Source organism: Barbus barbus (assembly GCF_936440315.1).
Source record: "Barbus barbus genome assembly, chromosome: 9".
In the NCBI taxonomy this organism is placed as follows: Eukaryota; Metazoa; Chordata; class Actinopteri; order Cypriniformes; family Cyprinidae; genus Barbus; species Barbus barbus.
In genome coordinates this window covers 11,282,191-11,292,684 of record NC_136737.1, presented here as the reverse complement: position 1 = coordinate 11,292,684, position 10,494 = coordinate 11,282,191, and the positions used below count along the sequence as shown (strand labels likewise).

The 10,494-nt window shown below is 41.4% G+C and overlaps 1 protein-coding gene across 1 annotated transcript; it reads left to right on the top strand.

Annotated features, from left to right (window-relative positions):
* The first annotated feature begins 362 nt into the window (after positions 1-362).
* Positions 363-7,487, top strand: LOC306875119 (uncharacterized protein). The gene is made up of 3 exons (XM_079425527.1): positions 363-686; positions 1,183-1,337; positions 5,497-7,487. The coding sequence occupies exons 1-3, from the start codon at positions 622-624 to the stop codon at positions 7,311-7,313; spliced, it is 2,037 nt and encodes a 678-aa protein (XP_079281653.1). The 5' UTR covers positions 363-621; the 3' UTR covers positions 7,314-7,487.
* Positions 7,488-10,494: the final 3,007 nt, after the last annotated feature.

The window sequence follows — 10,494 nt, the reverse complement described above, 5'->3', positions numbered from 1 at the left end:
ATCGATTGACAGCACTAGTTTAAAGCATTATACAGAAGTTATGAGAGTAAGCAGTGAAAGTGAAAATCTGGCCCATGTATGCATGCATCTATTTTAAATCAGCTGATAGACGACAATTTTATTCCTTTTCAGATTTATCCAGAAAATTTCGGGGTCTTTCATCAAAAGAGTATATTGTAATTAATGTCAAAAACAAAAAACAAACAAAAAACTTTGGGATCTTTGAGTAAGAACCCACTTATGTTATTTTTAGCAATTTGGTCTTTAATGGCATAAAGAACAGTATATATAATTTATGCCTAATTATTAATAGTTGTCGGCTCACGTTGATGACGTCACCGCGGGCGCGCGCACGCAGCGTCGAGTTTTTCTGAGGTCAGGTAAACAGTTCATGGCGTTTCTCTCTTAGCTGTACATTAACAAAGCTTTCTGTAACGTATTGTTTTCATTCGGTGCTATTTGTGCGTCTTTTCTGGCGTCTGCTATCTGAAATAAACATTTAGCCTAACCGACAACGACGTGAGGAACTATATGATGCTAAATATATACATTTAGTGTGTTTTCATATGTTCTTGTCTATGATTGTTTCGACGTTTGGAGCCATAATGGCATTGTTACTGAATGCCTCTTGATCAAAAGTCAAAGTATGATATTCATCACGCGGGACCTTTTAAATCCATTAAGAGGTACATAAATATTAACATATAGATAAATAGTTTTGACTTTGTAAATTATTGTCTGGTCGTGCTCTTTCATTTTAAAGGATAGTAGTTTCTGTTTCTACAAAACAAGTTTATTTTCTGTTTCTATGACTATATGCAGTGACTGTAGTTCTAAATTGAACTACATTAGGTTCATAATACATATGCTGCTTTATGATCGTTATTTAACTGGTTAATGAAACAGTCTCGCATCTCCATGATGAGGCTAAATAAGAGCGAGTGTCACAATTAACTGCTGCTGAATAGCCTTTTCATGTCAAAAATACATAATAATGTTAAAAATACATTGACTCGCAGAAAAAATGTAAATATATAGAATATGTGAATTTGTTATAAAACATACATCTAGTTGGTTGGATATATAAAGACAAACAGCATGTTTAAAGTGTGTGAATTAATGAAAGCATCAATTTGATGATTCATGTTGTATTTATGACTGACTTATGTTTGTTTTTGGCAGTTTTGCTCACAGTGAAGCTCCTCCCAAAGCAATTGACCAGTTAATGCTGAATATTTCCACAAGTAAAGACTACAGAGTTGGCGAACGAACATTGAAGAACATGACTGATCCAGAACCCTGCAGAATTAAACAGGAAGATACTGAAGAACCAATAGGTTGGTGTTTACTCTTAATTTTTCAATAAAGTTCAATAAAAACTTCAAACAGGCCATCCGATTTATTGGTTTCAGTTAGAAATATCATAAGCGCTGTGAAATAATCAGTTCAAAGGGGTTTTTCGCACTTGAAATAAGAACTTAGTGTAGCGGAATTTGCAATATCCCATTAGGGATATGCCGGTATCATATGTTACGAATAATTGCTAATGCTTTTATCATGGTATACGGTATCATCACGATATTGAAATTTAGATATAAAAAGTGTTGTCATTAAGTATAACAGGTTTAATGACTTAACATTAACAATAAGCAATAGCTACATTTGCTACAGAAGTAATTAAACTTGGTTAAAAAATACAACTCTTACCCCCGGTTTCACAGACAAGGCTTAGGGTGAATCCCAGTTCTCTGTCTTACCCCTTCCCCTTCCCCTACCCCTTCGTCTTACCCCTAGCCCTTATCCCTCGAAACCGAGTGGTAAGCGCTAGGGGTGAAAACATACTCCTATGAAATGAGACACCACTTGGTTACGGTTACGTCATCATACATCGTCGCTAGCTGGCTGCTACGTCACCAGAGGCGACAAGCGTTGATCACAAACTTTGCCATCCCATAGTTGCTTTGCAGCATATTTTGATTTAAGAAACTTCTGCTCGTTTTCAGCCATCGATACGTGCTTTACATATACCGTCCCTGTGTGATACAGGACGGTATATGTAAAGCACGTATCGATGTCTCCAAAGCAAGTAGTGTTATGCACTGATATCAAACGAAATTCGCTGCTAACGGAGTTTAGTTCAAACTGTAGACATGCATGGAGTCCATTCAAGGCTAGTCAGAGAAATGCGGGACTGTTGTGCAAATCAGCAATGTAACGTTAGTGTAGCAAACTAGCAATTTTTTAAAACGTTTCAATTAAGAACATGGTTGCAAATGTATATGTACAGGACTGTGTAGAGCACAAATCAAGACTGGTGTAATTTTTAAATAAATTATTTAAGCCGAAAATACTCTCTGGATGATCTGGCCGCCACTGTTGCTGGTTGCGCAGTGTGTTCTGGGTACCCCTTGGTTTCAAGTAAGCTCGCGAAAATGCTTGTTTTTAAGGGGTATATACCACTTCCCCTTAACCCTACCCCTATCTCGATCAAAACGAGAATTGGGATAGCCCTTACTCTCACGTGAACGCGCAAAACTAAGGGGAAGGGGTAAAACAGAGAATTGGGATTCACCCTTAAACCTAATCCCAGACTAAAATCTAAGTCTGAGCTGTTTCAACTAAAAGAAACTTGCTCCGACTGATCTTAAAATATATCAGTGCCTTTATTTTGTCTCAAAATGCACACCAGTAATGTTTTTTCTGAGGCACGTTTATAAAAATTACTTAAATGTCCTAATTGAACTATGGCCTAATCCTGGCTTAGTCTAAACCCTTTCTGTGAAACCAGGCCTTAATTTATGTTATCTCATTAAATAACACAGTTGCAACTGTGATTTTAACAACATGTTATTAAATATTGGAATTACCTAAGATTAATGAATGTTTACAATAAGTTTTCATTGGCAGTTTCTTAACTAATGAATTAACTAATGTTAACTATAATGAAGCCCTAATGTAAGTGTGACCGAACGATAAAGAATCAAAACACTTTCAAATAATATATGATATACAATATCTTGGTAATCTCATCAGCTGACAGTGTAGACGCCTGACAAACGTTGTTGTTGTGATCATAGACTGTGGATGAGATTGCACGCATGCTGCTTTTGCAAGGTTCAATGAAAAAGTTTCAGCTTTTATTTTCCTTTACGCCCTGAAGAAGATATAACGGGTTCAGCAAGTTCTTCGAAATTATACATCCTCGATCACTTTTAATCAGTTTTGACGAAACTCCTCTCAACTAGCACGTCTTTTCAAATTGACTAGTAGCCTTGTCACCTGAATAGTGAACATGAATACAGTGCTGTGATTAGCTAAAATTGACTTATCTGTTACGGGGCTGACGAGACATGAGACGTGCGGATCCATATGCAAAGCTTTATTACAAAACATGGTCAGAAAACAGGCAGGGTCAGACAGGGGCAAACAGGTGTGGCAAGGGCAAGACACAGCAATCCGTGGAGCAAGCGTGGGTCGACGATCAGCGAACAGTTTCCAAAGGGGCAAGGCAGAGAGATAATCCAGTAGCGAAAGCAATAGTCCAAACGGGGAGCGAACAGAGTCCAAACGGCAGAGGCGAAGGGTAAATCCAGGAAACACGGGCAGGGTCAAACACGGCAGGAAAACAAGGCAAGACTAAGACTATGACTTAAGACTAAGACTATGACAATGGCTCTGTAAATTTGCTATCGCTAGGAGAGTGATAAATGCAAATAATACTCGGCAGTGAGCAAGAGCAAGTCCCAGGCTTAAATAGTGAGTGATGGTGATTGTGAAATGATAATCAGGTGTGGGCGAGATAGTGAACAGTTGTGCATGTCATCAGTGCAATGGATTGTGGGAAATGGAGTCCAATGTGCTGTGAGTGAAAAAGTCATAGTGGTGAACGGGTGACCTCTAGTGGTGGTTAATCGGGAGAGCATGGACCAGATTCGTGACATTATCGGCTTCTGTTCACAAACATCAAGGGTGCTTGTCGACTTCTGCAATAAAAAGTGAACTCACGTTGCCTTGAAAGTGGACAATACCAGCTTTTTTGACAAAACGTGTTTAGGGTTCAGATCGTGCGATATGTGGAGAATAATGCACGACACTTTCTGCAAATAAACTCTTCAAATGTTCAGCTAATTGTCAGCCTCTTACATGTATGCTTCTCGTAAACAATTAGCAGGTATGCATATAAACACCTTTTTAATGAACAGGGTAGAATAATCAGATGAGCGAAGGTGAGGAAGATTAAGCGTATATATTAAATAAAAGTAAATAAGGTAATCCATATAATGAGATAACAGACACACAACGAAACTGCTTGTAGGCATAAACACAAACTGAAACACAAACAGTACCTGACCATTAACAAAAGGAAATGAGGAACTTAAGTACACAATGACAATGAACTTATGTTTGACTGGAAAATGAATAACCATAGCAACTAATGACTGGCGGGAACAGGAATCCGGTAACTAAGACAAACAACAAAATGAAACAAACTAAAAATCCACGAAGATGAAAGTAAACAAAGCGAACTGTTCCGAGATGAGGAAAACACCAATTCATGAGCTGATCAGCCAAACTGAACATAGTGTGTGACGAATGGTGAATATCGGTTGTGTTATCTCCAGCGGGGGCGGGGCGAGCGTGGTGGAGGCGGAGCTCAGCTAGACAATTTTATCGGAATATTTTTTAACTCTATTATTGATGAGATATTTTTACATATCGCCCAGCCCTAGTGCGCACTTCGCTTTAGAACACGCAGTGCAAACAGACTATATGCTTAATTGAACCACAGTCTTTTGCTTTTTGATATCAAAAAGCCATATCACACTTTTGATTTTAGTTTGACAGATGCATTCCCAAAGCAATAGTGTGAAACTACGTTAGAGACTTTTTATGTTTTTAGGAGAAGTTTTAAAATATTTTTGGTTAATTTTGTAACTGTGGCTGCAAAGATTAGACTATGGCGGTCTGCCACATTGTAGGAAATTAATGGGAAACACTGATTCATTGATATTTGTTCAATATAAACCAAAATCTCTTTTGCAGCTTTAAAGCAAATAATATCAGGGTAACTTTCCATGAAATAGGTACAAAATGGAGCCTAAGTCTCAATTTTCTGTTGGTTTTCAATGAATCAGAGGAGGTTTGAGAAACATTTACTGATTGCAAGCTTCAGGGAGTCTGCCAATTTATTTATTTTTTTACATATATTTATATAACATTTTACAACCCTGACATATAAAATGTTCTTAAACACATTCAATAGCTCTCCGTACAAAAAAAAGAAGTGATTTGTGCCTGTATTGAATTAAAAGTAATTGGATGATCAATGTACCTAATTCAAATGAGAGCATCAAAATGTTCATACTTTATACTAGTATGTCAGGGTTCTCATATCGTTCTGCTATAAGTTTTTGTTGATGTTTTTTTATATTATTTATTTATTTTTATGAAAATCACACTTTTTAACTTTTTTGCTTTCATTTTTGCTTTTTTTAGGCCTGTTAGACGTGAAAAAGGAGATTGAAGAACTGACTGAAGTGGAAGAGAAACATCATGTCAAAACTGAAGAAAGATCCTTGAGTCCCTCTTTGAAAACAAGCGACAAAATGTGTTTCACTTGCCCTCAGTGTGGAAAGAGTTTCTCATGTAAGCAAAATCTTGATCTTCACATTAAATCTCATCGTGGAAGGAAGCCACATGCATGTGAGCAGTGCGATAATATTTTCACAATAAAAGGGAACCTTAATGAACACTGCAGAGAATTGAAAATTCTGAAAATTCACACTGCAGAGAAGCTACACATCTGTGATCAGTGTGGGAAGAGTTTCCCACAAAGACGAAACCTTGATGAACATAAGAAAATCCACACTCTGGTGAAGCCATACACATGTGATCAATGTGGGAAGAGTTTCTCATTTAAAGGAAACCTTGACGAACATATGAGGATCCACACTGGAGAGAAGCCGCACAAATGTGATCAATGTGGGAAGAGTTTCACACAAAAAAAAAACCTTAATGTACACATGAAAATCCACACTGGAGAAAAACCACACACCTGTGATCAGTGTGGGAAGAGTTATGCACGAAAAGGAGTGCTTAATGATCACATTAAAATCCACACTGGAGAAAAACCACACACCTGTGATCAGTGTGGGAAGAGTTTCACACAAAAAGCAAGACTTAAAGAACACGTGAGAATCCACACTGGAGAGAAGCCATACTCATGTGATCAGTGTGGGAAGAGTTTCAGAAAGGCAGACACCTTCAAATCACATCTGCATTATCATTCTGGAAAAAGACCATATAACTGTGAACAGTGCGGTAAAGGTTTTTTTAGGTCAGATTCCCTGAAGAACCACCTGAAAGTTCATAGACAGGAGAAGCCTCACATTTGTTCTTTGTGTGGAAAGAGTTTTAGTGAGCTGGCAGCATTAAAAAAACACCAGAAAAGACACAGCGGTGTGAAGAATCATATGTGCTTTGAGTGTGGGAATGTCTTTTTTGATAATGCTCAACTGAAACAGCACCAGAGAACTCACACTGGAGAAAAACCTTACAAGTGTTCACACTGTGACAAGAGTTTCAGTCAAACAGGACATCTGAAAACACACGAGAGGGTCCATACTGGAGAGAAGCCGTACCCATGTGATCAGTGTGGGAAGAGTTTTGCCCAAAAAGGACACCTTAAGAGTCACATGAAAATCCACACTGGAGAGAAGCCATACTCATGTGATCAGTGTGGAAAGAGTTTCAGTGAGATAAGCACCTTTAAATTACATCTGCGTTATCATTCTGGAAAAAGACCATATAACTGTGAACAGTGTGGTAAAGATTTTTTTAGGTCAGATGCCCTGAAGAACCACCTGAAAGTTCATACACAGGAGAAGCCTCACATTTGTTCTTTGTGTGGAAAGAGTTTTAGTGAGCTGGCAGCATTAAAAAAACACCAGAAAAGACACAGCGGTGTGAAGAATCATATGTGCTTTGAGTGTGGGAATGTCTTTTTTGATAGTCCTCAACTGAGACGGCACCAGAGATCTCACACTGGAGAAAAACCTTACAAGTGTTCACACTGTGACAAGAGATTCAGTCAGTCAGAAAATCTGAAAACACACGAGAGGGTCCATACTGGAGAGAAGCCGTACCCATGTGATCAGTGTGGGAAGAGTTTTGCCCGAAAAGGACGTCTTAAGGGTCACATGAAAGTCCACACTGGAGAGAAGCCGTATCACTGTTCTCAGTGTGGGAAAAGTTTCGCTTGGTTAAATTCTCTACTCAGTCATACAAAAGACAGATGTCTGAAATCAGATTAAGCAGTTCATCTTCAGATCCAGCACGTTTCAGTGCAATGCTTACATTAATCTTAGTCTTATAATTCAACAACATGTAGTTAATAATTCTGAAATGCAAATGAAGTTTTATGAATACTTGATATTAAAGCTTGTAAATGCCTAATAAATTATATCTCACCTCACTGACTGAGATTGAAAGAGATGGCTGTCTGTCTGCATCATTAACGGTTTTACTCTTCATATCCAGTATCATATAAAAACCCCAAATTGGTTTTAAATAGTCAAAATTATTGACACTAGGAGATTAATTTTTTCAGATTAACGCGTTTAAAATATTTTACGCAATTAACGCAGGGGCGGGGCTAGGGTTGGCCACCCCATTCACAACTGCTGCCTCTGTCTCTTTTTTCTTGAAAATGATTGCGTTTATTTAGATGCATAATGTCTTTATGACCAAATCAAACAGGAGACGTATCAGACGCGTGCTCTAACGTCGTCTCCGGGCCAGGCGCGAGGCAAACTATGGAACGCCGGATGGGTCATACTTCGCCATTAACCAGGCGCGTGGTGTCCAGAAAACGCCTGTTTTTACCGCGGTTCTAGTAGAAAAACCTCCGTACATTACGGCGTTCTGTAGTACATTACGGCGTTTTCACGGCAGAACCGCCGTCAATATTGGCGTTTATAGATGCAATCCAAAAACGCCGTTAATTTCGCCGTTTGGCCATCCATAATGCGTCGTAGTTTACGGCGCTCCGTCTGACAAAGACGGCATAAAAAACGCTCTCGGTTACTCACGTAACCTCGGTTCCCCGGAATGAGGGAACGAGACATTGCTTTGGGAAATACATTTTCCTCGAATATTACTGAAGCCTTATTGAATCACGCCAGTGAAACTGGCCAATGGCGTTCAAGCGTGCAAAATATGAGGGGGCTCGTCACTATATAAAGCAGCGCTTGTACGTCATCCATTCAGAATCTTTGACTGAAGCAACTAAGCATTGTAAGATCCTGAGCTCGGTGACACGGCAATAAGAGCAATGTCTCGTTCCCTCATTTCGGGGAACCGAGGTTACGTGAGTAACCGAGAGCGTTCCCCTTCAATTCGGTCACTCTACATTGCTTTGGGAACGTATAAAATCCCGCCGTGTCACAGCGATGGAGCCAAGCTCGACTAAGTATGTCAAGTTTCACATTCGGAGCCGTAATGAGAACGGCAATGATATTGGCGCTCTTAGTAAACACAGCTCAGGTCTACAGGACCTAGTCGAAACCATGTAAAGTCAGGGGGCGCGGCAGCTAGACGATGCCGCGTCACATCAGGGGCGGAGTTAACTCCGGTGAAACAAGAATGGGAAATGGCGGCGGCTTCGGCGCTTTCACAAATAGATTAGTTGAAATTGTTTAATTTCAATGAAATCATGTTATAATGCACAGCCGTACCGGTATGATGGTGACCAAGTCCTAAAAGACGTGGTGAACTATATCATAATACTGTGATAAACTGATAGGGACAGCATTGAATTGGTGGTGCGTCTATACAGGGTGTATACGACCTAGTCGAAACCATTAATACACATCTCAGATCATGGCTGAGTAAGCACGTGCGCTGCTCGCACTGACAGCACATGCGAGGCAAGCGACGACACATCTAGGTTATAAAACCTCGCGAAAGTGCTGGGTGACGACCAGCCTGCCGCAGTACAAATGTCCTGAATAGATATGCCATTTGCCCAGGCCCAGGATGATGCGAGGCCACGGGTTGAGTGGGCACGAACCCCTATCGGACATTCCACACCTTTAGAGCTGTAAGCCAAAGCAATTGCGTCGACGATCCAGTGTGACAGCCTTTGCTTGGACACAGGCAGTCCTTTTGTACGTCCACCGAAACATACGAATAGCTGCTCCGAGAGTCTGAACTGTCTAGAGCGCTCGATATAAGTACGCACCGCTCGTACAGGGCACAGCAGTGTATTAAGCGGCTCTGTCCCGGTTGGTGTTTCGGGGCGGAAAGCAGATAGTGATATGACCTGCGCTTTAAATGGAGTCGAAAGCACTTTAGGCACATAACCTTTTCTAGGCTTCAAGGTGAGTCTGCAATCACCTGGCCCGAATTCAATACACGAGCCGTCAATTGAAAGCGCTTGTAGGTCTCCAACTCGCTTAACAGAGGCCAGCGCGAGCAGGAGCGCTGTCTTGAGATAGAGCGCTCGCAAGCTCGCTGATTGTATGGGCTCGAACGGGGGTCCCGTGAGAGCGTCAAGCACTAGCGCCAAGTCCCAAGTAGGTAGAGTAGAAGGTCGAGGAGGGTTCAGCCTTCTTGCTCCTTTTAAAAACCGTATGATCAGGTCATTTCTGCCGATCGGGCGATTTTCGATGTGCGCGTGAAAGGCTGTTATAGCGGCCACATACACTTTCAATGTGGATGGCATACGACCGCTATCAAATCGCTCTTGAAGGAAGACAAGGATTATTGATATTGGGCAGCTGATTGGGTCTTCGCCCCGCGATACGCACCAACTTGAAAAAACTCTCCATTTATGTGCGTAGAGACGCCTTGTGGAGGGAGCCCTAGCCTCAGATATAGTGTTCAGCACGCGCTGAGGAAGCGCATCTGTTACTGGCAAGCTCCGTCGAGCGGCCAGACATGAAGGCTCCATGACTCCGGATTTGGGTGCCAAATCGTCCCTTGTGCTTGAGAGAGAAGGTCCCTCTTCAGTGGGATAGTCCACGGGGGGGCTACCAGCATCTCCACCAGTTCTGGGAACCACGGCTGATTGGGCCATTTCGGTGCCACTAGCAGAACAGATTCCTTTTCCTCTCTGATTTTGCAGAGGCAGAAGTTTCACTGGAGGAAAGGCATACTTGCGTACTTTCGGCCAGCTGTGAGCTAGTGCATCCACTCCCAGGGGAGAGTGTGTCAGTGAATAAAACAGCGGGCAGTGAGTGTTCTCTGCTGATGCGAAGAGATCCACCTCCGCCCTGCCGAATACACTCCAAATCATTTTGACTGTCAAAGGGTGTAATCTCCACACCCCGTCGATTATCCCGCCCCTCGACAGTAAATCCGCGCCGTAGTTCAGGCGTCCAGGGACATGTACTGCCCGGATGGAGAGGAGGTGTCGATCTGCCCACAGAACGAGGTCTCTCGCCAGTTGCAGCAGTGGCCGTGAGTTCACACCGCCTTGGTGATTTATAAACG

Excerpts from the sequence above, each read along its gene's own strand:
- LOC306875119 (XM_079425527.1), top strand. The coding sequence starts at position 622 with ATGCCTCTTGATCAAAAGTCAAAGTATGATATTCATCACGCGGGACCT. Across the intron at positions 687-1,182 it reads CCTTTTAAATCCATTAAGAG|TTTTGCTCACAGTGAAGCTC; the intron begins GTACATAAATAT and ends TGTTTTTGGCAG. Across the intron at positions 1,338-5,496 it reads AGATACTGAAGAACCAATAG|GCCTGTTAGACGTGAAAAAG; the intron begins GTTGGTGTTTAC and ends TGCTTTTTTTAG.